The sequence below is a fragment of the Heterocephalus glaber genome, unplaced genomic scaffold (assembly GCF_053883595.1).
Source record: "Heterocephalus glaber isolate CG9 unplaced genomic scaffold, H.glaber_assembly_v1.0 deba00001553, whole genome shotgun sequence".
Taxonomy (NCBI): domain Eukaryota; kingdom Metazoa; phylum Chordata; class Mammalia; order Rodentia; family Bathyergidae; genus Heterocephalus; species Heterocephalus glaber.
This window is the reverse complement of record NW_028258344.1, coordinates 19,152,621-19,180,086: the sequence shown is the minus strand read 5'-3', so window position 1 is coordinate 19,180,086 and position 27,466 is coordinate 19,152,621. Positions and strand designations below refer to the sequence as shown.

The following is a 27,466-nucleotide window of genomic DNA, read 5'->3' as shown; positions in this document are numbered from 1 at the left end:
ATCAAAGAGATGAACCACCCTGGAAATTATTAGCTGACTGGTGGCCCAAGAAGCCCCCTTTCTCCCAGAAATTCCTACAGTGTCTCCTAGGTCCTCTGTATGGGAGGCAAGCAACTTTCCTCAGTTAGAACATCTTTTCTTTTCTATGGGAATATCTTCTAAATTGATACTTCAAAATATTTTCTGAAATTTAGTGGAAAAAGAAGGTCAGGAGATCAAGAGATAGAAAAGGAAAAGACAAAGGAAAATAGAAAAATTGGTGTATTTCAGTGATGCACTAAAGTTATAATCATTGTTGCTTGAGAAAAAGAGGTCATTTATCAGAACTATCATGTTGTTTAACTCTGAGTCTATTTTAAGATCTATTGAAATAAGGGATAAAACATACTTTAAACAAAATAATTCATCAGAATCTTTTATTAAAATGAAAAATAATATATTGGACTCAAAATGCTACATTTGTTATGATTCATCAGGACAGAAGTTTGCACAGGTGTTATAGATGTACACATTTCTGACATTATTTCATGACATCAAAGGCACCACCACAGCATTAGGCACTGAATCAAACTCACCAAATTCATCTTTTTGAAAAAATCAGAAATGATACAATATGATTCAAGACTATATAAATATTTTAAACATAGTATGTGTTTTAAAAAATACTGTTTCCTTATATGCATTGCAATAATCTCTAATGTATAGGATGGTACCAAGATTCTTCTTATCAAATAACAAAACACAAGATGCTATAATATGCAACCAAGCACCAGTTTAGCCCATCATATGATTCTCTTCCAAACTAATGAACTGCTAGCACATGCAAACTGAATATTTAAAATAACCATTAATTTAGGCCCTCAGATGTCTTGGGATTTAGGGTTTTTTCATTAGCAGATTGTTTAAGAAAAAATAGGAAGTACTGGATAATTTAAATCCATATTTTCTGTTTAATGGAATCTTAAGGTTCAGAGAAAAATGTTCCCTGGCACTAAGGAAAAGAGTAGGTCCATTTTATGGGTATTTTACTTTGGGGCTCTGCATGTAAAGTTTAGAGCATAAGAAAGATTCTATTCAAAATATTTAGAAAATAACTTCAAAGTAAATTTTATTTGATTATGCTAATTTAGTTTAAGAAATATGTCAAAAAATAGATAATTTACAATACCTAGCCAATTACATATCTGAACTGGAAGTTTACCTGTGAATATTCATTGCCTTCTCTAGTTTTTGGAGATACAATTTCACTAGCAGGTAAGAAACATATGTTTACAGGCTAGAAGGACTTGGAATGGAATAATAAAATTGTATGATTTGCTCAATAGTATGACCAAACAACATTGCTGAATTATACACCAACAGTTAAAGATGGAGAGATCATTCCTTTATAGATGTACCAGTTATTTAGTATATCTCCTTTTAATCTCATGTACTGTGCTAACTAAAAATACTCTTGAAAATGAGACACAAGTATAACTCTTTTCACTAATTGTAATTATAATTGTACTTACGACATAAACCAAATAAAAATATGTTTTAGCAATACCTGTTTCACAAAAGAAAATAAAAAACATTTTAATAAGCACCCTTAGAACTGGAAAATAATGTAAAAATAATATTTAGGAAAGTGAGCACCATGATGTTAACTCTCCTTTATCCTTTAAGAAAAAGATATCACTGGAGTCAAGCACTTTTAAATATTGTACTATTGGGGCATAGTCAAGAACACTAACGTTGTGCAACTTAAAATTTTACAGGCAGCAAGAGACTTTTGCTTTGGCCAAGAAGCCATCAATAATTTGTTTTCATAACCAGCAGAGGGCGCCAGGGCCTGCAGTATGGTTAACAAGCGGTGAAATCATCTAACCTTCAGGTGATTTCTTGAGTTTGGAAATTGGCAAGCTAACAAATGCTTTAAAGAAGAAAAGTGGTGACTGCTAAAGAAATGTATTTGAATTCTGAGGCACTTAAATAATGTTGATTATTAAATAAAACAGATTTAACTGACCTATTTTTGGTGAAGATTAATTTAAAATAGGATTTTTATTAATATTTCTGAATCAAGAATTTAATGAATAAAGGAACATTACTAAAGCCATTAACACTAACAATTTATTTAGCACCATATGTTTAGCACCAGAATAGATATTGAGAGCTCACATTTAATAACTTCAATTGCAAAGACAATCCTCAAAATTGAAGCAAGAATATGGTGATTGTAATGTGTTCTTAGCACCATTAACCAGTGAATTGCTAAACAATCTAAGTTTTTGATTGGCCTGTCATAAATTAAAGTTAGACCATGTCATAATTTCAAAAATCATTTTTGCATATATTTAAATGTCTTCACCTACAGATTTGACACTATAAAATATTATAATAAGGAAGAAAATGTTAAATATTAATAGAAATATAATTTTATCATCCCTAAATACTTGAGTAGGCAAAGGCTTCCATTTGTGTGAGGATTTGCCTCCTGTGCTATTGTGGAGCCTAATGGATGTTGTTATACTGGAAAAAAACGAAGACCAAAGTTTCAGAATTACAATTCCTTCACGGAAGCATTCAACTTAGCAGTTTAGACTCTGCACTTATTTAATAGACAGGGCATGAATCTAAAACATTTACACTTGCATAAATGTATTAGGTTTATTTATATAGATGTTGTAAACTGACTTAACACAAGTATGTATAAATGAGGAAATATATATCATTTCAGTTCAAATGTTCTGAGTACACTGTGTTGGTTGAATTGACTTGCTATGTGGTCATCTCTGTCCTACAGCTGCATAAAACTTGCAAGAGAACGTTTTCTCGAGTGTTTCAGATGGAAAATGTCAGCACCACCAAACGGAGTTGATAGGGAAGCTGTGATGGGCTACAGAGATATTATATTTACCCTATTGAACAAAATCCAAAGCAATAGTAACCATTATTTCTTCCATGTTTTCAAAGCAAGCTTATTTGTCATAAGTAGGAATATTAAGACTCCCTACACAATTTGCAGATAATTTTTAAAAGAAATCCATCTATTTAATAACTAAAATTGTATTTTTTCATTCTTTATTTGATATGGAGGCCAAGAACCTAAATAATATTCTGACTTTTCTATTGAATGAAGAATGGTTAGAAAGAAAAATCAATACTGTAGAACATGTATGCCAATTACCATTTCTTTTAAATGAAACTTTTCCAAGTGAAAATCTCAGTACTGTTTAAAGCTGCTCTTATGAAATAGCTTAGACCCAGGCCCTTTCTGCCTCTGGGAATTACAGTGCAAAATAGTTATCCTAGCACCACTGTTGCATGCTATGAAAAATATGAAAAACTGCATTGATACTAGCAAACTTTCATTTACTTGAACCTAGAAAATAAAATATTTCACATGGCCATTTTATATTACTAACTTTAAAAAGTAAAGCTAGAATGACAAACATACCCATTATATTTCAGCTTAGTTGTTAAATTATACATAGCTTACTGTTCTATTTGTAGTTTAGAAAGAACTGTTATGCAAGCATAATTTATAAGTGTGTAGATTCTAGTCTTAATCAGATTAGTTTGACAATTTATCTGGATTTCTGTTACATTAAATGGTTTATAGCTAAGAGATTTTTGTGTTTAAAAAAAGAAGGGAAAGGTGAAATTCTTCAAAATTGTTCCAATTCTAGACTTTTTAGCGAATTGTAAAAGTCTATTCAAATAAACATATTACATTACATCCACTATCTTTAAAAATCTAAGATAAATGCAAAGCATTAGACAAAGATTGACCCAAAAGGAACTCTATTAATGAAAATTTTAATTTTCATAATTTTTTATTAATATGCTAAATTTACCTTCATAAGAGCCTCTGTGAAATGTGTAGCAAATACCAGCATTCTTCTGTAGAACTAAGAAATCAACTATGTAAGTAAGCCAGCAAGGGAATTGGAACTTAGATGTCAAATTATTTATTAATACTTATTGGAGTTTTCATAGAATACTACAGCCATATTAAAGATGTAAATATTTTCTAGCTAAATCAAGCAAATATCTCACTCATGGAGTCTCCCTCCAGTTTCTTAGATATCTTATGGATTGGGGCCTAAATCATAGAATTACTTCATTTTATTACTCAAAATGTGTATTTTTAATAGCATCCATATGTGTGCCCACAAAGGCAGGGTGGTATGACAGCAAAACATTTGGTCAACACATTCAATTTATAAACATAATTAGGCCAGTTGTTAGTCATCAAATAGACCCAATTTCCAGATGTTGGATTCTTTTCCCATTGAATGCATCTAATTAGTTATCTGTCATCCTTCAATGTATCCACCCAAAGAAACTGCAAATGTGCACAGAATTTAAACTAGTAGCTTCCTTCTGTTATTTGCATTCTGAAACTAACTGTGCTTACTTGCTCTATAAGCCTATAGAAGCATTATACTCAACAAAATGCATAGATTTGAAATGTGATATGCTAGGTTGCCTTGACCAACTTGTTTTATTTTCCTCCCTGAAAAGGATTTCATTAATAAGGAAATGTTGTATTTCCATATCACTTAAGTTAACTTTTCAACCGGGCATGGTGCACATGCCTGTAATCCTAGCACTCAGGAGGCTGAGTCGAGAGGATAGCCAGGACTTCAAGGCCAACTTGGGCTACACAGTAAGTTCAAGGCAAGCCTGAACTACAAAGTGAGGCCTTGTCTCAAAGAAACAAAACAAACATAACTGAAATTTTCATAATGACTTGCTCGATTTTCATAATCAAAGTTAATAAAGGACTCAACATTTTTCTTTTACAGAAACAGAAATAAAATTTGGTAATTACAACTTGGAAAAATATCCAAAAAGGGTATTAACAAAATCCTGTCTGCACGTAGTATGCATGAAGGATCCATAATACTCAAAGAACCAAGATGATAAGTACATTGAGTCTCAACAAATAATGATAGGCAAGGCAGTAAGAGATAGAAGAGATGCAGTCCCCACATCTCTGAAAGCTTCACCACTTGTTGATGGGCCTCAAAATGGATTATGCTGTCAGAATATGCACATCTGAAACTATATACCTGTCTTTTTTTCCAATTACCTTATTTCTGGGATTTTTCACATCTATCCCCCAAATCTTAATATTTTGGACTTCATCAGTTTTCTGAGCATCTTGCTTTCAGCTTTCCAAAGTTGTAACTATCTATTCTGCTCCAGAAATCTGTGAGCAGTTGTTAACTTTTCCCTTCCCCTTCTTGTTCCAAGTACTCTAGCTAAATTTTCCTGGGAATGAGAAGCTTTACATATCAACTTAGCTTGTGATTTAGTCCACCTGGAGATGAAGCTGGTTACTGCGTTTGCTTGCTTAAAACCACATAAAATTTAATTTGCTAAAAATTAAATTTTCAGAAAAATTACTAGGTGGCTTTATTTCCTGAATATCATTATGAGCTTCTTCAGGGCCAGAACTATGTCTAATTATCTTTGCATTATCAGAATATAACCAACAGACTCTCTTGTATACAGTAAGCACTCAACATGTGACTACTGATTGAAGAAAATGAACTAAGTAAAAGACATAAACTGATCATGTACTTTGATGGACCCAAATGAGATAAAATATCTCCAGAATGAAATTTATGTTTGCTTAATTAAATTATCAATTCCAAATGCTGTTTAGTATTATTTTGTAAAGTATTACTTTGTGGATATCACAGAAATGGGGCTGAACATGCCCCACAACCTCAAATATACTTTAAAATAGTTTTTCAATTTCCCTCAACTGTAGTACCATATTATTTATGTTACATGATATAGTATGTTTGTATGTATGCATATGTATATATACATATGAATACATTATAGATTGAACAAGTATTTTATTCCTTAGGAACATAATACTATAACTCCTTTGTAATGCAAGTTTTGGAATTGGATGCAAGAATTATTTTATCACTACATATAAAATATTTTAATTTAGACTTAGAGGTCAAAAAATAGAAATGGTTGTTCTGATTATAGCCAACGTTTAAACAATATACTAGACAAACACTATACAAATGGATACTAACATAAAAACATGATTATCATAAAATATGTATAATATGTGCAAAATTCAATATACATTTATGCCTATGACTCCCAGAAACCATTATATTTTCTGGGGGCAAAAAAGGCAAGCTTATTTAAACCAGTACAGGTAGTTTGATGTTACTCCTGGAAAACACAGATTGTCAGTACAAGATCCTCCATAACTCGGAGGACAAGATGAACATGGTACTCCCACTTTATATGGTGCTTCTCCAATCCAATTGCCCCTAGCAAGAGAAAAAAAAGATCGCATTAGTGCAACTCATGCATTGAAAAATTAGAATATTCTTTTTTGGTACCAGGGATCATTGAACTCAGGACCTTGCACTTTCCAGGCAGGCACGGCAGCACCGAGCTACATCCTCGGCCCAAAATTATATTATTCTTAAACATATACTCTCATGTATTGACATGTGATCATCTTTTTTTGAGTTTATTTTAGAAAATCACTTCAAGTTACATTTACTTCTTATTTCTATAACTCAGTCTGTATATCTTGCTTTTTAAATGCTTTTCTTCTGAGTGAATTAATATTATCTTAATTTACAGATACAAAGTGAGTTCCTGCATACGTGATGATATCATGAAGTCATGGGGTGCTGAGCTTATTGCACCCCCATATATACACACACCTGTCTCCTGTAGAAACTTTTTAAAGCACATGATTAGGCCATGGTCACTTAAACTTATTCCTCCTAAACTCATGCTAATGATCTTTAAGTCTAGTTTAAAAATGTTGGCATTTTTTAGGAGGCTTAGAAATGATGGAATGAGTGAGAATTCACCATATATACAATGAATAAATTAAATTTTTCACAGGAATTGTTTGTAAATGGTAAAACATTTTAGATTCCAATTTTCATAAAATAAGCAATCTACTGAACTACATCCCCACCCAGCCCACTGTATTGGCATAGTAAAAGAAAAAGGCTCATAGGAGCAATGAAGGATGATTCCAAACCCTTTGCCCATATATAAATCCATGTCTACTTCACTTTTTTAGTTAATGGTATTAGGGTTTGATGATATTGAACAATGCCATTCATTGAATTACTTTGTATTACCAATATTTCTCTTTCACTGTTTGATGTCCATGACTGTACTAATAAACCAAAGTCAGCATTAATGACAGTTAAGAAATTGCTGTGATACTTTTCTGTAATGTGAGTCTTTTAATTAAGAAGGTGAGGACAATAAATGTAACTTGGGTAGGTAGCACGGTGATTAATAACTTTAGTATTAAGAAATACTAATGTAGATAACAATGTAAAGGAAATTAGACAGCGAGGAAAAGATGTGTTCATCAATAGTAAAAAAAACCATGGTTGGAGATAAGACTGGTGAAAAGACACAGCGTGAAGCACGTGGTCTTTGCCTTCTTTAAACTTAAATAAGATCAATAAATGACTATAAAGAATATAAAAACTTCTAGTAAAGCCAGTCACTTAAAAATCTAGACACTTATCCACAAAATATCTATACAGGAAAATTTATCCATAAAATAGAGTACTTGCTAATTAACTATTAACATTACAAAATGAGATGCTATTTTAAGGCTGTTTCTCTCTACTCAATTCATCCCATACTCTGTCTTTAGCATAAGATTCCTTGAGAATAATTCTGATGATATCACATGCTTACCTGGAAACATTCAAGATCTATTTGCTTATGAGTATAGTTCACTCTTTTCTCCTCTTCCTGTCCCATTCTGTATTAATAACTGTATTTTCCTCTATAAATTTACCCAAAGCTCTAAAAGTATATAGGACCAGGCTGCGCTATTTAAAATTTATATTTTTTTCTGTTTATTTTACATAGCTTTTTGAAACTATAGGATTCATATTTGGTAAAGACACTTAGAAATAGAATTTTATTATAAATAAAAATATTGTGCATTATGTTATAAATTTTACATAAATCACAGATTTTACTGAGTAGGTGGTAATGATATTCAACAGTGTCAGATAACTGATATATTATTCACTCTTTTATTTTTACCCTATTTTATCTAATTGAGTTTTCTATCTCTCTATCCCTCTCTCCTTTTTTCTCTCCCTCTCCTATTATATTCACTGAAAAGCTGACTAGAGATAACTTTACATTGGCAATGAAAAAATTACATTTGGCTATGAGTCAGCATTTTAAAACCTTCTATTACCTAGGTTCCAGAAAAAGTTTTTATTAAAACTGAAATATAGCATACTAGTGCTAAATCTTAATTTCCTGGACCTATAAAGCAATTACATATCTCACCAATAATATGAAAAAATTGTAATCATTGACCAAAGCAGAATAGTTAAATAAATGAGAGAAAAATATTTTTGACCATTTGGTTACTCACTTACCTGGCCCATTTTTGTCAGGGAGAAAGGGTAAACACTTAATAGGAAAATATAAAATGTGGAAATAAAAATGTCAAACAAATGCATAGATTTAATACTTTTTAAAAATAATGCAGACACATTCTATTTTCCAACTCCATACTAATAAATATGAAGAGAGGACCATCGGGAAATCACTATTTTTCTAAGTAGGAAAACACTGCCACGGCACCCTGCCATATCAGTGAGTAATGCACTTATTCGTGACACGTTTTCTCATTCCCTCCCCATGCTGGAATAACTGGAGAAAATCTTTGTTCGGGACTTATTTTGGAAGACACTAAGACTATCATAAATCCTTTACACATTTTGGTATTTATTCCAAGTGGGAACATAACTGTGTATAAATATTGGAACATTTTATCATCTAAAGAATTATTGTTAGCAAGAAGGCATGTTATCAAATGTTGACAAATGTTTTCTGATCCTTATACTATAAAAATCTTCATAAATATGACTATATTTATGATCTTTGATAAATTTCTATAATACATTTTAAACATTATTTTATATAATACATTTTATGTAGAACATAGCTGATACTCAGTAATATTTTTAAACTAAAAAATGAGAACATAAATAAAGGATTCATTTCAGATGTCTTGCTTTCCTAGTGAAAAAAGTGAGCCAGTGTCCTAATACTGATACATGGAAATATGGTGGTGTTCCTTAAAAGATTCTCTTTTTGAGAGCTTTTATATAGCTATTAAAACAGTGAAGTACAGTACAGTGTTTACAATTTCCACAGCAGAAAAAAGATTGTAAGGAGAATTTAGTGAGTCCAGATGTCTCAAATAGTTTTGCTTACGACTTTAGCCCAGAATATTTGCCTTTGTGAAAATAAACTAATAATTTATCAGAAATATGAGAGTGATGATGAATCTGAGGATTAGAGGCTACAACCCTAAATTTTCCTCATTTATTAAACCTGCCTATCAGACTGGAGATATTTAACATCATTCAAAGACCCAGGAAATAGAATTGAACCTGGTACTTACTTTGGGGCATAGTTGCATACCAAGTACACTGCACGTCGCCATATAGAGCCCCAAACATTCATGTTCTGGCAAGTATGAATTGCACATCCTATCCGATTAGAAGTGGCCCAAACCATCTGTGAAAATAAACAAATATTTTCTATATTGCTAAGACAATGAGGGGATACCAAAATAAGAACATTTTTCAAAATACGAATCAAAAACTAACAAAGCAATTGAAATAACCTGTGTATAATGTGTGCACATGGGACCAAAACATCTCATAGGACATCTAGGGTTGCAATCCTGAGGATATGGAAAAGCATAATCTTTCACTTCATCATACCATGGCTTGACCAACTGGAGAATAGAGCGGTATCTAGATGTTAAAAGGAAAAAGAAAGAAAGAACTTAAAGTACAGCAGTGATAGTTTTTAGTGGGCTCATGTTACATTGTAAATTAATTTTTTAAAGATAATTCTAACAATAGAAGAATATATTCATCCCTCACAATATATAGTAGTATTCACCCCTCACAACATATAGTAGTATTTTTTTGTTTCTCTAGGGCTGGAGTAAATGACCTTGTATTTGTCAAAGTATATATCAGGTTATTTTGAGAAAAGAAAATATTCAAGAATCATTAAAGTCTTATTCAATCCATATTAAAAATTTATTCCGTTAGAATTCTGTAAACAACTCAGAATTAGATTATATAAGTGGTCACAATACTAGCACTCAGCACATTTTCCCCTTAACTATGAACAACTTTACTTTTAATAATAGTACACTCCTTTATATGGAAGAGAATGGGTCTTTGGCATGTTGGGTAATGACATTCTGTAGTGGTGGAAAAATTATCCTATCAGTGAAAATATACTTCACCATAGTTGCATTTACTTACACATATATGAATGTGTGCATATATAAGTGTAAACATAAAAATGTCTATTGTCAATTAATGTGCAAGTATATACAACTGTGGTAAATTGTGCACACACATGTGTGGCTGTGCATGTGTGTACATAATCACGTACAATACAAATGGCTTCTGCCATGGTCATGGAATTTTTCCTGAGGAAAGAGACAGGATACAGCACATACTTGATTCTTTGTAAGATTCCATAAGGCCAATGAGAAATACATATTAAAGGACAGTGTTCCAAGGGTGAAGGAGGAAACTGTTTTTACTAGGACTTTTTACCTAGTTATATAATATGTGGAACCATTTAAGATATTCATTAGGCCTAAAATCACTCACTGCCTGATATACGGTAAGCATTCAATTAAGTATTTTCTGGATTACTTGAAAGTGATGTCATTCTTTCTTGGAGTTCTATTAATAGTCACATAGATAAACTGCATCAATGTGAAATTGCCTCATACCTTCCAGTTCGTACAGATAGATTTTGGCCCAAAAATCTCAGCAAGTAAGAAGGTCCATGGTCCCAAATGCAAGTAGCTGCCCAGGCCTCTGCAGATTTTGCAAGATTTTCATCCCAAACCTGTAGGGATGAAAAACCTTCAGCTTTGATGCATTTGCTATAACAAACAAAAGTAAGAAGAAAGAAGTGGTACTACTATTTCCTAGATTTCTTTCAAGTCTGGGTCCCAACACTATTTTAACTAAAAGAAAGCAAATTCAGACCACTGATACTCAAAATTCTATGAAGCAATACATTGTACATAAAAAGAATTATTGTCCTTACAATGACATCTAGAGTCAACATCTGGACATTAGTTTTTGTAAGGGATAGCTCATCAAAACTACGATATCTGGTTATAACTAGGGAACATTTTGTACTGAGCACTGAAATTTGTATTCAGCAAAGTCAACTGATTTTCCTAGAGGTCATCTTCACAGCAATAAGGAGTCATGCTACCAATATATTTAAAAAACAAATATCAAATTTATTCCAATTGACAACTAAATTAACACATCTAATATTATATTGAAAATTTCAAAGGCCAGAGTATATCACAGTATAATATATTTCATGGTGCCTTCATATTTTATATCATTTGAATCTTTAGTAGTAGTAATGATAAGATAATTTATATTTTTAGATGAATTAACTGAAAAGAAAACATTATAAAATTAACTTCACAATGTACAGTGTTATAAAAATATAATACATTTTGGTTTAATTAAATAAATTTTAAAAACAATAATGGTTTACCTTGAAAAGTGAAGTTAATAAGAATGTTATTCACATATAGAAAATTTAAGTTAATTGACAAAATTATAGAAGGAAATTTGAATGAGACTTTAATTAATATACATTTACATTAATTACCATATAGATTGACAAGCTCATTTCCATAACTGCATAGAGAGATCAAACCAAGCATTTGTGCATCTACCAATAACAAAAAAATATCTAAAACGGTAGCCTGTTCTCTAGTAAGTTACAAGGTACAAAGATATAAAATAGAGAATATATAGGTGTGTGTGTATATATATACATATATATATATACTACACAAAAATGTTTTTCGAAATTTGTCCTCAATGGAAAAATAATTTAATGATATACTTATCTGTTGAAAAGAATGACTTTCAAATTGAACTTTTTAGTCCCAAGTCATAACATTATTTTTGAAATTATAATATTTATAAAGTATTCTACCTGAAAAATTTGTGTTCCTATTGTGACTGGACAGTAGTTAATAACATATTTAGAAAGTAAGACCTTACATGAAGAAGCAAGGGACAGTTCTATAGTCACTCAAATTCACATGAAGCTTCAATATTTAATACACCTGTTTCCCATCATTCTCATTATCTATATGTATATCAAAAGATCAGGCTGAATGTCTCTAATATATGCAATAAATAGAAAATTTTAAAATGTAACAATTTTAAAAGTTATTTACAATATGTAACACTATCTTTAAGCTTCTTCATATATTTGAAAACTAAATATTGGGTATGTCAAAGAGGTATTCATGCCTGAAAAATATCTTCTAAGAGTATCCCTTTTAACTACTAAGAAAAGAGATTTTGACACAAAGAAAATGTGTTTAGCATTACTGAAGCTGACATGTTTAAGATGTCTCTATGTAAAAGTATAAGTAAAATTTTTGAGAATCTTGTTCAGAGGAGGATGACTAACCGCTTCCCTTCTCTATCTGCTTGCTTTTTGGGAACTGGTGGGAGCAATTTCTGTCTTCCCCATGCCCTCAAAGAAAGATTCTGGAAAGACGGCCAGACACAAACCAATGCCTACACAAAGAAGTGATAAGGCCCTCCACGGTGAAGATAGAATTGACTTTCCCCAAATGCTTACTTCAGGGAATGTCAGAGGCGCTGTGGTCTTTTTTGCATGTTTGTTTTGACTCATGCCCACCTTGTAGAAAAGGGAGTTCTACTGAATGTAGGGAGATCTGATATCTAGGAATTACATCATATTTTCTGGTAAAGTTGATAGCTGTATTTTTGTCTCTGCCTTTCTCCATTGTTTACATCTCCCCCAGAAAGACGAGCACATGATTTATGGTTTTAATATTCAGTGATATTTAAATTTATGACTAGGAAGAGTCTCTGAGTTTTGAAAATAATAGGCAATCATAACTTTACTAACTACAGAAAAATTTAACAAAAGATTCATAGTCTGGAGGCAGTGGCCCTATATGACAGATTCTTTCCTATTCATAGCTCTAAGGTGGAATGAATGTTGCCAGGGTAATAAGGTGAAAGAATTGAACAACTTACAGATATTCAAGTAATGAAGTTGTAAATTGGCTAAGCATTTAACTTGGCTTGTACATTTCTGGATTCTTGAATAACAGTCTGTCTTTTGAAAATCTCTGAGCATCTTTCTCTGAGCATTTATTTAAAATGATCTTAATATCATAGCCTATAGATGTATCAATAGAGAAAAGAAGGGCACAAGTGTGCACTTATTTCTGTGGAACACATAGTAAATACACAAACAACCATTATCTTTTGAAAACAAACAAACAAAAAGGGCCGGGGATTTAGTTCAGTGGTTCCGACGCCTGCCTCACAAGCACAAAGACTGGAGTTTGATCCCCAGTACCACCCCCCCCAAAAAAACCCCATTATCTTTTGTTGCAAAAACTAAATGCCTGGTAATTACTCAGCTTTTATTCAAAGAGCTTCAACATTGTTTCTAGTTCTTCCCCCCTAAATAAGATACCATAACTGATAATTTACTTGTAAATACTTCTAACCTTACCTTGTAAATATGAGGGAAAATTAAGGATATTATGCATCAGTGTTGAAAAAATATTTAAAGGACCCATTAGAACTTAAATATTATGATTAAAGTAGATAATTCATCAAGTAAAAATGGCCTACGGTGGTGTCAGAGTATGGATAGGCTTGTAGGTCTGCCCAGCTACTTTACATGCTATTCTTTTATTCTTTTTTTTGGCGGGGGGGACTGGGAATTGAACTCACGACCTTGCACTTGCAAGGCTGGTGTGGCCCCACTGAGCTAAATCCCTGGCCCTTCTTTTATTCTTTATTATTAAGATCCATTTAGTTGGTCAGTTTGCAAATTGGCTGGATTAGCTTTGGACTCAAATATTCACTATGAGCTACTCTGCTTATTAAAAGAGATAGCTTATATTGGACAGAATATCTTGTCTATAAATCACAAGAAGTTTAAAGCACTTATACTAAGATCTGAGAAAGATCCAGAATACAATCTGATGTTATTTAAGTATCTAGAAGAGTTCTGACTCTAAGAGATAAGAGGAATATGAAAAGAATGAAGTGTTCTCTGCAAATTCAGAAATCTTCCAAGCTTGGGCTGAAGAAATACAAAGCTAAGTCAAGGAATGTTGCTGCATGTATGAGATTACCAGCTCTCACAGCTAGACGGAAGAAAGATATGAATCTAACCCAGATACAAGATATCTTATCAACTCCCATTAGATTTTGGGATCCAAAACATAGTTGAAGCCAGGATCATGAAAACAAAATGATATCTAAAGCTCCCTTCTTATAATCCTAGTCTGTATGTCCAGCCAATCAGAAATGTGTTCAAAGTGAAAAACATCAGTAAACATTACTTGGAACTATAACTTTGGATTTGTTTAAGGTGACATATTTTTCCCACAAGTAGGTAACATCTTTCAACTTCAAAGAGAAAAACTAATTATAGAAAGTTTCAAAGGATAAAGTTTAAATTTATAAAAGAGTCATTTTTAGGTCAGAAGTTTGTTCTAACTTGCTATTAATATGGTTAAGAAGGATGGCTTATTGTAGTAAGTGGATAGTCCTATGTTTTTCAGTATAAAGTATACAAATATATAACTTCTTCAATTTGTGCTTTTAGATGAAAATTATCAGAAAAACTATCAAATTCTTAAAACACTATTGCAAAATTTAGGAGAAATGAGAAATAACTATTTCTTGGCTGATATGACTTATTTAAATATATGAGAAGAATATCAAGAAACTTGAAATATTAAAAAGTAAATCAAAAATATTAAAACTATAGTTTAAAATTTTAATTTATAAATATAGACAGTAAGTAAATATGATTGTGAAAACTTGCTATGTTTAGGAAACACAAAATTATTCATAAATTGGAGCTAAAATTTAAAGAAGAAACAAGAATGTTAATTTTGAAAATTAAAGTGAACTCTGAAAAATCTATCTGTACATGGAAACCATCTTCAAATGTATAAAATGCAAAAAACAAAAATAATCATCTTTGAGTTTTTGAGTACAGATTTATGGACTGGTTATCATCATGGATGCTATGTGATAGCAATGACATTGGAGACAGTATGGTATGTTCCAGAGACATTCGTTTTCTTGGACATTTGTGTGCTCACTTCTCACATACTTAGATAAAACTGAACATGTTTTATACAGATAAATTTTCTGGTTTTATTTTTATTACCATTCTTAGGGCTATTTTATCTTTTTGTTAGGTTGAGAAAAGTGTGCTGCCTTAAAGAGGTGAGAAACAGCCGCTAAAATATTAAGGGATGACAACATTGTTTCCCCCAGAGCAGCGACAAGCTTTAAAACACTTCATGGGCATTACTGCAGTTCTGCTTTCAAACTGATGGGCTTGTCTTCAATAAACTGAAAACCTGTGAGATGGCAGTTGAAGGAAATTGAGCTGAATATGCAGGAATCTTGTTAGACAAATGGGCGGCAAGGAACCTTGTGTAGGTTGAGGGAGGGGAGATGTGGAACCAGAAAAGTACAAAGGGTGTCATTAGAGACAATGCTCTACTTTGTAATGGTGGTAGGAGAGGGTAAAAAGAACTTGATTAAAACAATATTCTGTCCAGCCTCAAAAATAACTACAAAAATTAAATTACATTATATCAAAAAAAAAAAATCAAGGTGGAAGCCCAAGGACTTACTACATTTAAAAGAAGATAATGGAGGTTTCCCCCAAGAGAATACCATGTCCATGTAGAGTTTTTCTTTTTTAAAATTTTACGTAGATGTAATGTTTTTAGGGACTTTGACTGAATCACTGCTAGCATTTATGACCTGTATTGTAAAGGATTATTATCATTATCATCATGCTTATAAAAAGGGGTTTCCTTCCCTCTTAGTATCCATAGATGGTAACAAGAAAGTGACTCTGGAACTATCTTTTCCCCAAATCTCCTTATAGACATACCAAATAGGATGGCTGCTTTGTCCTTAGCAATGAAAAATGTAATGAGTGCAAATTCCCATATTAACCAAAATGACCTTAGCTAATTCAGTCTTTTATGCAGTCTATAAATGATTATTTATTGACAGGAACTGGGTACTGTGAATTCAACAGTCAGAAGGATGGGCATGGACTTACAGTTTAGGGGTGAAACAGACAATAAAAACACTCAAACAAGTGAGTAATTATATGTACATTATACAATTATATAAATTTATTACCTAAAGAAGTTCCCAAACAATAAAAATATGCCACCTATAACTTTGCTTCTTTTGATATTTTCTTAGACAATAAAGCATATTTCCAAGTAAAGGTCATTCTAAGTTGCAGACTTCTATAGTTCAACTATGGCACCAATATGTTTTCTAAAAGCAGGTGCAGAATGGATACTGGAATAAAATTAAGTGATAATATGGAATTTACCCCCAGAATAACTCTTCATTTGGCTTAATTTATTAATTGTTTCAGTATATATTTAAGTCATATAGCATGATTTTCAGTTTTAGGCACTGAATCATATCTATGGTAGTTGTCAAAGCACACTGATAGTTCTCAGCAAAATATCTCCCGAATATTCTGATCAACTTTGAGTAGGCAGATCCTGGAACTTATCAAAATTTCAGGAACAAACACCTTGAAAGTATACTCATAAAGTGGTTCTCTACTCACAAGAACTATGGCTTTGTTAACTGAGATATCAGATGTAACATGTCAGTGAAATATGCACTTTCTTTAAATAATAAATAGATGGAAATAATAACTTTCTCAAAATTCAAAATCTTAAAGATAAATTTTGAAAATAAAGCAATGTGTTCCTATTATCTCTGCATTCCAATCAATTAACCTATAATCAACTTAGTTCATGAGCACATAGTCAGCAGAAGAATATGCCCTCCAAACTTGCAAAGCAAACTTTAGCATGCATCCACAAGAATTAAAACAAATGGAGAGTAATTTGTCACCTCTACTCTGCTTTGGTGAGGTCAAGTCAATTTCAGGTACCTTGCCATCAGGAGTACACACACATATTGGAACCCAGCCTGGGAGGACATTAGGGAAAGACATTCCTTGCTCAGAGGCACAGGGCTTCCAGTTCCCAGTATGATCTAAAAGGCACTGTCCATATGTACATGTGTGAAGTATGAAAGGGTGCTCTTAATTTTCCATTTTTTAATGACACAACTTCTTACCTTTTCCAGTATTTTCAGAAATCAAATATCTTTGTTAAATTTTCCCTGATAGCCTATGTTGGCAGCACTCTGGAAGGGAGAAATGATGTTTCCAGCTAACATAAATGGCCTGGTGGTCAAGAAAGAGCTTGGTGACTAGGAGTCAGGGATCAATGGTAGATATTTCTTTTAATAGCCATTTAAAGGCTTGAAGTACTGTCATAATGCACAGTTCTCCATAGATAGAAAGAGGAGAGAGAGATTTGACTCCACATGAAGAAATTCTTTCTAATATTCAATGACATCCTCAGTCTAAATGCTTGTAGGGAAATTCTTATCCAATGGCTCAAGAACAGGAGAAATGAGCATACGAGAAAAAAAATCCATGTACTGCACTATTGTTTAAAGCACTGGCTTGTTGTCACACAGAACTGTGTTCTCACCATTTTGATTAACTTGCTGTATGATTTTGAGTAAGTTATACTCTCCAAGCTTCAGGTTACTTATCTTTAAATGAAAAAAAAATTGTCCCCATCTTTCAAGACTGTGATTAGATGTAGGTAAGCTAGTTAAGAATATCTGGCAGCACAAAGGTCTATTGAGTGGCAGGTGTTATTATTGATGGGGGTTTGAGAATGGTAGTGGTATAAGTTAACTAAACACCCAAAATGAAAAGAAGCATTCAATGTATTTGTGTCACATTACCCAGCATTAAACTCTATTAAGCAAGCAGTCAGATAAGACAACAGATAAACCTAGGAATACCTAAAAAAAAAAATCAAAACCAGAATTGTGTAGAAATAATAGGGAGCTTGCTTATAGGGAACATTAGACAGTGGAAGATATCTTTAGAGAACACTTTAGAAGTTTTAAAACACTCATTTTCCTCATTAAATCACTCTTTGATATATGTTTTCAACTTTAAGTTTTAAAATTATTTGTTGATGGGTTTTAACAATGGTTCTCTTTTCTAGAGACAAATAATATTCACCAGCCACAATTTAGTAGTGGAATTGTAAACCAGGAAGACATTTTCATGGGAGGTTAATTTTTTTAACTAACTCGATGTTACAATATTCTAAAATGGATTTCTTGATAAACTATATCGTGATACCCATGCAAACCCCATATCCTACTCTGCCCACTTAGAAGAATTCAAATGCCTTTCCTCCTACCTGCTGCTTGCTGAAAACACAATCTCCCTGGAATGCAGAGGGACAAATTTGATAGAATGTCCATATTTAATTAACTTATGAAAGATGAATGTGACACGCTTTTTGATAAGAAAAATTGTGTCCTTAAACAGTATTTTTGGACTGGTTTGGTTTCAAGTACATGGCGAGGAAATTGTAAAAGACTTCATGAAAAGTTTAGTTTAAAAACACAACTTGTTGAGCATTTGTCTATACTCGTGTTAAAAATTAACATACCTGGTCTTTGATACTATAGAGGCAGTCAGGGAGGATGTACTGGGAGCATTCAAATCTCATCCCTTCAAACCTCATTTCAGGATATATTTGATGGCAAATATTTTCTTGACTGGTTTAAGCTATTAGTTTTTATCTTCCATGCCTTCTTTCCTTGTTATTTTTAAAAAATTCTCATAGACCACCAAACATGTCAAGTTCATAACTAGTATTTACTGACTGCTTATTGAATGGTTTTCAGATATATTAAATTCACAACACCAGACTAGCCAGACTAGTCAGCTTCTTTTTTCCAAAGTCCTCTGATTAGTCTCCAGGTGCACCTTTTACCCTAAGTGTGTCAGGAGGATTAGGTAGGCCTGATGAAACAGATTTGGAGTAGAGGTGGTTTATATCTCAGCTCTCATTCCAAAAAGAAAAAAGATGTGGCATTTTCTTACAAAAGTTCTTGAGTAGATTCCCAGACATAAAATCTTCCATCCACGCTCTCTCCATGACACTACCCTACCTCTATTATGCAGAATGGCCCACTTTCATTAACTCAGCATATTTCCATCCAAAATTCTCTACAGTAGAAGAATGTTGCCTCCCACACACTAGCTACATATTTTAACCTCCACAGATGGATAAACCTGTACCCACTTACTGGCTTCCTGAAGTCTGCTTTTTATTTTGTGTTCTCTAATTCAGAGGAACCCAGTTGTCCTGCACAGGGATAGACTCATCCTCCCTGACTGCCTCATTATTTATTTTCATTCTACTTATTATTAAATTTTCATTCTACTTCCTCATGTGAATCACTCGGTCCTATTGACTAGAATCTCAAGTATTTCACAGCTCTAATTCACTTTGTTGCATCCCTATTGCCTCAAACCTCATTCAGGGTTCAATTATCTCTCATGCAGACTCTCATGACAGCCTCTTGACTGTGTATCCTGTCATTACATTGTCCTCTCACCCAGTAGCCAAAATGACCTTTCTGGGATGCAGATGTGATTCTCAACTTCCCAACTAAAATCTCCCGCAACTTCCCTTGACCTCAGAATAAAATTCAAACAAATTTCTTGGTGTCCACCCCAGTTTCACCACACATCATTCTTTCATTTTTAGACAACATCGAAGCCACATTAAATTTTTATCTATGCCTTCAATGTACCATGTACCTTCTTAGAACACCTTTCTATAAAGACTACACATTTCCTCTGTCCTTAACTCTCTCCCATACAATGTTTATCCTTTAATACTTAATATTGAAAATCATTCTTTCTGGAAGCCTTTACTGCTGTCTTATCCCAGGCCAAGTCCAGACTAGACTTGTGATGTCTCCTAGTCTATGGCATGTGATCTCAAAGTGTGCCATGTTTATTCTATTTTGGCCCTCTGTACATTGCCTTGCCCATTTATTTGTCTGACCACAGTACATCCTATCACAGTATCTGTTCCCTGTTGACCCTTTTTCACAGTGCCAGGCACATGAATAAACACTGTGGAATGAATGATTGAATACTGAATCACTCTTGCCCACCATAGCACCATAGTCACATAGTCTAGCCAGAAAAATTAAAAGACTTCATTCAGTTGACCCATAAATATTTGCTAGGGGTGTGCTGTATGACAAATACGATGTTCTATAAATACTCAGCAGAAACACAATAAAATCATTTTTCTACATTATTAAATGTGGTCAACTATCATTTGCCACCAAAATAAGCAGTATGAAATACTAGGAAATGTAATCACCATCTATGTGGCCCAAGTGTAATTCACAGCTTTTCTGTCATCTGATGGTGAGCTTCTGAATCACATCATATTAATGTTTGCCCTTTTGCAATTCTTACAGTGTACACTGACAACAGTGACAAAGTATTCTTGCCTTCAGCTGCCTCCCTATGTGGAGAGGTGAGCTCAAGAAAAAGAGCCTCAAGGTTACTACCTTCTTTGTTTGTACACAATTATATTCAATGTGCATCTTGGACAAAAAGTTCTACAAAATCACCCAGTCTCGGGTCAGAGCCAAGACACTTAAAAGGTTCTATGTCCAGGGGAATAGGAATGCAGAGTTCTGAATGTGCTAGAGAAATGCCTCCTGTCAGCAATCTTTCTCAGTTCACTGCTTTCTGGCAACTGTTCCCAGGAGGCTTGCTGGTGGCCATAAAAGCATTCACTGAAGAGACTTGGGTTAGACTCATCAAATTTCCTATGTTTATAACATGAAAGTTGAGGTATCTTTCCCAAATGAAAGGAAATACACCATATGGAACAAAACATGGCTTCATTAAAAAAAGAAAGACAAGGATAGACATCGTGAGTGGTTACTCAACTCCTGAAGAAAGCAAACAAAGCAGTTTGCATTATTTACCTTCTCTTCCAAATAAAGCCCAAAGACAGCATTTTTAGCATTCTATGTAGTCAGTTTATTGGCTCTTTCTGAGGATGGATTAATTTGTTCTGTATTCATTCATTCAAGTCATGCTCTTACTTTACTACCTGCTATGACTTGGTACTTTCTCTTTTCCAGAAAAATATAGGAAACCTTATTCCTTGAACTCTGCAAATAATATTTTTATGCACTAAACAAATAAAAGTAGCCATATTCACAATATGATGGCTTCTTAAAATCACATTATATATTTTTATTTTTCAGTTCATTTCCATCATTATTTTCACATTGACCCTCACCTCCCTGGCCACCATTTTCACCACTATGTGAAGACTGCTATCTTATCAGCTGTTAGTTGTTCCTACTTGTCACTGTAAGTGAGTACAGGTGTATTGTTCCTAAACTATTGGCACTGCTTGCTCAGCAGTTACCACCTTTCTGGTCACATTCACTGACCCACCCTGAGCTCCTTCAGCTGTCAGGGACATCTACCTTAGATGCACCTCTCAAGCACTTGCATAGTGTATAAAAGGCTCTGGATTCCATGCCCAGTATAAAAACAAAATTGAGAAAAGGATTAAACTTCTCAGTCTCCCTAATTGTTTTGTCTGAAGCAATACAAAAGCTTTTCTCAAACTCTTCAAAAAACTAAGGCTAAAGTGTTATGGTTTTTCTCTCCCAGTGATTTTGTTCATGCATTTGCTCTGCCCTCTGTAACAGCCACCCTGTCCCTTCCTGAGCATCTATGGCAAATGCTCCTCCTCCAAGAAGCCTTTCATGATTTGCCAAGTGGAGATTGTCACTTCCTTCTTTGACTCATCCACAGTATTCATGTCTGTCCCTCTTTCATTACATCAATCTTATCCACCAGTGTATTATACTGAATTATTATACTTAGTGGTTTTTCCCTCTATTTGTGTTGTTTGTACAGCATTGTTTGTATTCTAAGGAAAAAGCTTTAATCTTTGGATTGCCTCCCTCATAGAGGGACTTCAAACTTTTAAAAATTAATTTATTCAATTGATTTGAATTCAGTGAATATCCAACAAATTTTACTCTATGTGTGAGTCTTACAATTTCATCCTTTTGGTGATAATTCTTGTTCTAAGAAACTAGGTGGTTTGTGGTTTAGAGTCATGATTTAAGCTGCCCTTAGAAGAATGAAAAACAGCTGGTGGCCAAGGAGTTCTGGAAATTGGTCAATAAACTAATTATAGAACAGAAGCCAAGAATAAAGAAGCTGTACTTGCATAGTTAAAGCCCTATCTATATTATTATTTATGTGAAAAGATACTGCTTTAGAAAGTTAAATATTTCAAATAATGTGTTTTTATTAAAATCATGGATAATATATACAAAGAAAATATAGAACCATAAATAAATGTCAACACCCAAGTATTCAAACTGCTTTTGTTTTATTTAGTCAATTATACCTAGCAAAGTATTTAAGGAAGATCAAATTAATTTGAAGGGATATTTTAGAATCAATGAAAAATTTCTTTTATTTCAGGTATGTGGGTTAAACTGTAATGATGAAAAAACTACTAAAATATTTAGAATAGTATCAAAATTGATGCAGTTTATAAACACATAACAATTAAGAAACATTTCAACTAAATTCAACAAATAATGTTTGCTCATTGTCTATACCCAAGAAAAGAGAGATACAAAGAGGCATAGTCATAAAATTAGCACCCTGAAAGCTTAAAATTGAGAAGTTAGCAAGAAATGCACAAATGACTATAACTATGTTGGATTGTAATGAGAGCAATATAATAGATAGTAATTCCAAAGAAGGAGAAATCACATGTGGATATAAGAAGTATCATTAAAGTTGCCAGCATTCTAATACCAAAGACTTGAAAGGCAAGAATATAAATAATAGAATAACTGAGGAGGAGACACTCCAGGAAGAAAGGAGGGCACAGCGAAGGGCTCAGAGAGTTGTAGATGAAAGAGATTACAAATCAGTCTGCTGTGGTGAGAAAAAGCCCTGAGCCAAAGGCCATCTTCTGTGAGGCTCTCATTGAGGATAATTTGAATACAGGGCCGGTGACTCAGAGCACAGATATTTGTGAGGTGGTCATAGGACAGCTGTTCTATGAGATACATGGCACAGGTTAGGAACTGAGCTAGTTTTTCATTCCCTCTCAATCCAAATTAGTGTCGAACAAGTTAAAATAAAGCTAACAGTGTCCAACAGGGATGTGTAGTTTTCACTGAGCTTAGAGAACTGAAAGAATGTACTGTGCCTACTCCGACCTCCAAGCTATGTTTTATATTATGCTCCCCACCAAGTTTCCTCTTGAGAGATCTAGATGAAGTGTTTCCATTCGTCAATTTACTCAGAGTCCAGTAGTAGTGGTGGTAGCAGCAGTAGTAGTTCTACTAATAATTTCACTAAAAGAAGCACATTTTCCTGGAGCTAATCAATGGTCTTCTTGGCCCCTTTCTTTTCACTCCACCCACCTCTCTTCTAGTAGCAGCAGCTCCCTCCTTCACCTGTCCCCAGACCATTCTCAGTGAGCATTTCCTTGACATCCCTATTAAATATCCAAGCCTCACCAAAACCCACTTTTCTCCATAGTCTCATTACCTTCTAACATACTGGGACATGTATTTATTTATCTGGTTTGTTGTTAGATTCCCACCAATGGGTCAAGAATGAGTGTCTGTTTTATTTATGAATGTACTGCTAATGCCTAGAATAGTGATAATGTGTAGTAAATGCTTAATAAATATTAAATTAATAAACACATGTGTGAGTGATCTATATGTTAAGTATTTGTGTGAATATTTCAGATGGTTCCTATATTGATTTATACAGCTTACTGTTCTAGCTACTGTTTCTCATGACTTACAGTCAATTAAGGAAGATTTATAAATATCTACCATGTAATTAGCATTTTTCTGGTTCTTGAAAAATAAGTTATATGTAATTCTTTTGGGGAGGGAGTACCAGGGATTGAACTCAGGACCTTGAGCTTGCAAGGCAGGCAGAAGAACCACTAAGCTAAATCCCCAGCTGTAATTGTTTTGATATTTAAGAAGAAAACAATGACAGAATAACAGGTAGAATATGAGCACTCTATGATTTCACCTGCCATTTTAAGGGAGGAGACAAAGATATATTGACATCTTGCAAGATTTCTGAGTGTAGCATGCTCTTCAATATGAACATGGGCTTTGGAATTATGAACACCTAAATTCTCATTCCAGGAATGCCATTCCTTATCCATATCACCTTGGCTTAGTCATTAACTTCTCAGGGTCAAGTGATTTCATTTGTAAAATAAAGATCACAGTCTTAATCTCACATGGAGAACATGAGCAAAGGAGATTGTCTACGGAAACAATTAGTCAAGGCCTTGGCACAAAGAAGCAATTAAATAAATGCACATGGAATGAATTAATTCTTGGTAAGTGGAGGGAATATAACTACAAAAATGTGGCATTTCAACCTATTTCTACAGTATTGTACCCATCTATGCCTTTACTCATGGTGATACCTCTTCCCTCCATATCTTTAAAATAGTAAATTCCATTTCTTTTTTTTTTTCTTTTTTGTGGTAGCAGGGATCAAACTCAGGACCTTGTGCTTGTGAGGCAGGTGTCAGCACCACTGAGCTAAATCCCCAGCCCTTGAATTGCATTTCTTATTGGTTGGTCTTTATAATTACTTCTATTCCCATTTTAGGGAAAGGGATAGGAAAACTGAGCCTTACACACATTAAGTAACACGTGCAAGTCCATAAAGTAAGCAGTGGAGCCAGGATTTGAACCTCCAGAGCTGGTTTCGTGTTCTTAGTCCTCACCTTAGTCAGCACAGCAATGTGGTTGCTGTCAGAAAGTCATTCCTATACCTCTAGTTTGGGTATTATGCCTTTCTCAGACCACATAGAATCTAATGCACATTTCTTCCATAATGCATAATAATTTTTAAAAATTCATTTGTTCTTCTTCTCTTTACATATCTACATTGCCTGCTAGGTAAACTTCTACATGGGTAACTCTTCCTATTTTGAGATCTTGAATGGGTTTTTACTGTACAATTTTCATAGAACGTTCAAAGAAATACACAAAAACTAATATTTACTAAACATCTCTCTACCAATAGACTCTGGTCTAACTGATCTACTCTTCTACTTGTATATTCCTTGCAAAACCTATGTGGCAGATATTGCTTCCATCCTTGTCTTAGAGATGAGATACAGAGTTCACAAAGTTAAACTCCAGGACTAGGATTTGAATGAAAGCATTTAGATTTCAGAGCCCATAAACTTAATCATGAGACATATGCCTGTCACTCACCAGGACTGATTACATCTCCTCTTCCCTTAAAACATTCTAGGAAAATTCGTTTTCACAGAATCTAATTTGGACTTCTATGATCTATGACATAATTTGACTAGTCTTTATTTTTCCTGTGATATGGGCACCTGTAATTAGTCAAGCTTTAAAAACTTATCTATATAAAATAAGTGAATCTAGAATCTGTTAGTCATGTCAAATTTTAGATCAGCATTGACAAAACTGTTAGTGGTGTCCCATGGCCCCAACCCAGTGTGGAAACACCACATTGAAGGTCTCCATTGCCTCCACACAGACTACACATTCAGCTCTTCTGATTGCAGGACTTTAAAACATAATCTTGCATAAATTCAAAACCAAAAGCAAACTTTTACAAGACTCTTTTTAATACCAACTTAATTTTTTTACTGAGTAAAGTAGTTTAAACACAGAGAGTCTATTTTTAAGAGAGAGCAAAGAATGTGTCCATGGCAAGCTGGAACAGTACACAAGTGCACTGGCTTCACTCGTTATCTCAACGACAAAGCATGAAATCACAAGGAAGAAAAAGTCAGCATGTTCTCTTAGAATGCAAATAGATTAGTGCTAGTGAGAGCTTTGCCCAAGAAAGGCAAGAGATACCTACCCAAGCATAAATCAGGCACATGAAACCTATAATTTCAAGAAATATTTTCAAGAAATGTTTTAGTTGATAAATTTGACTATTGGTCACAGAAAGCACTGAAAAAGTTCCATGTGAATTTTCTTTTGAAAAAGAGTCCTTCCAAATGTAATCAGTCAACATGCCCCATCTATGTTGCTTAAGATGTGCTTCATCAGTAGTTATGGGAGTCACAGAAGAGAAATCTATGTAGATACGTGCACACACACACACACACACACACACACACACAAGTCTATGATGGGACAGTATTTAACAATATTAGGTGCATAAAAGTCTTTGCTAAGTTAAAATGTGTAAAAGCCCATATCATTTGACATATAAACACTTCTGGTCTCTTTAGGTCCTTCCAACATACAAATAAAAGCTTTCTTATACTCAGAACTCAAAAAAAAAAAATTCCTCTTACCATATATTCCATGTTTGCTGCTGGTGGGAATACTTTGCCCCGAACTTGATTATGATAATCAAGAATGGCGATCATGTCATTCTGCGATATGTAGCGCTTCCGCCTGGCTTTGGGAATATCCGCTGAATGTAGTGGTGCGTTTAGAGTTGCTTCAATATCAGCGAAATTATTGGTTGGCGAGGATGAGTCAGTGGAATTGAGTAAGACAACAGTACTTGCTTCACAGAGAAGGAAGAAGAGAAGCGCACTGCTGACGGCAGAGATTGCTATCATTTCGAGGAGTGGAGAAGAGACCACCGAGTTTACTTTGGTTTAAAGCAGAAAGGTAGAGTTAAGATCTTTGGAAAAAAAATAGGTCCACAGGGTCTGAATTTACAGTCATTAGGGAGAATTACTTGATTTAACTTTCTGCAAAACTCCAAACAAATGTTTTACCATTTATAGTAGAATCTCTTATTCATTTTCCTGAATCATGTGGCAGACTTCCTAAGAGAAATTTTCTAAAGTTAGAGAAAACTAAACTGCAGGACCACTAATGCTAACATAAATGTGAACATTTGCCCCAAATACCTGAATTATAAGGTGCATTGCTGCAAATTTGTTTTCAGTGGGAAATCTTTAAGAATTGAAGTTCACCTTGAGAGTGAAGAGGAAAAAATGTCCTGCAAGTCACAACACAGAATGTGCTGATAATGTCTCCCAGGCGTATATGCATACAACTGGATAGAACACACACAACAATAGTATAGTAATCCAATCTCATTTCTCTAAAAAATGTCAGCTACTTTAAATCAATACATGCAATACAAACTTGTTGAGCCAAATAGCTTACCTCTGCACAATGCCAAAATGAATACACTGTTCTTCCAAAAATTTAAAGTTCTTTGCTATGTTGTAGCATGAACTCTTGTAAAAGAAACGTGTCTTATTAAAAGCTCCAGGGAGCAAAAGGCTGCAAGGTTTGAATGCTGCTGGTTACGGGAGCAGCTAACAGCTTTTATATGTCACAGTATGCAGCGTCCA

General features: G+C 33.8%; 1 protein-coding gene across 2 annotated transcripts; it reads right to left on the bottom strand.

Annotated features, from left to right (window-relative positions):
- Positions 1-388: 388 nt before the first annotated feature.
- On the bottom strand, positions 389-27,466 carry Pi15 (peptidase inhibitor 15). 2 transcript variants are annotated; one of them, XM_004842038.3, is made up of 6 exons: positions 27,276-27,466; positions 26,444-26,748; positions 10,814-10,932; positions 9,674-9,806; positions 9,449-9,564; positions 389-6,296 (listed from the first exon to the last, which is right to left on the bottom strand). In XM_004842038.3, exons 2-6 carry the CDS (start codon positions 26,714-26,716, stop codon positions 6,161-6,163), a joined length of 777 nt encoding a protein of 258 aa, XP_004842095.1. In that variant the 5' UTR covers positions 26,717-26,748; positions 27,276-27,466; the 3' UTR covers positions 389-6,160. The 2 variants fall into 2 exon arrangements, with proteins under 2 accessions (XP_004842095.1, XP_087046627.1); XM_087190501.1 differs by having other exon boundaries at positions 26,444-27,162; positions 27,276-27,457.

Bases quoted from the DNA above. Each gene is read 5' to 3' on its own strand.
- Pi15 (XM_004842038.3), bottom strand. From the start codon at position 26,716: ATGATAGCAATCTCTGCCGTCAGCAGTGCGCTTCTCTTCTTCCTTCTC. The intron at 10,933-26,443 runs GTAAGAGGAATT...TCATCCCTACAG, and splicing joins CAGCAAACATGGAATATATG to GTTTGGGATGAAAATCTTGC. The intron at 9,565-9,673 runs GTTATTTCAATT...TTATTTTCACAG, and splicing joins TGTGCACACATTATACACAG to ATGGTTTGGGCCACTTCTAA.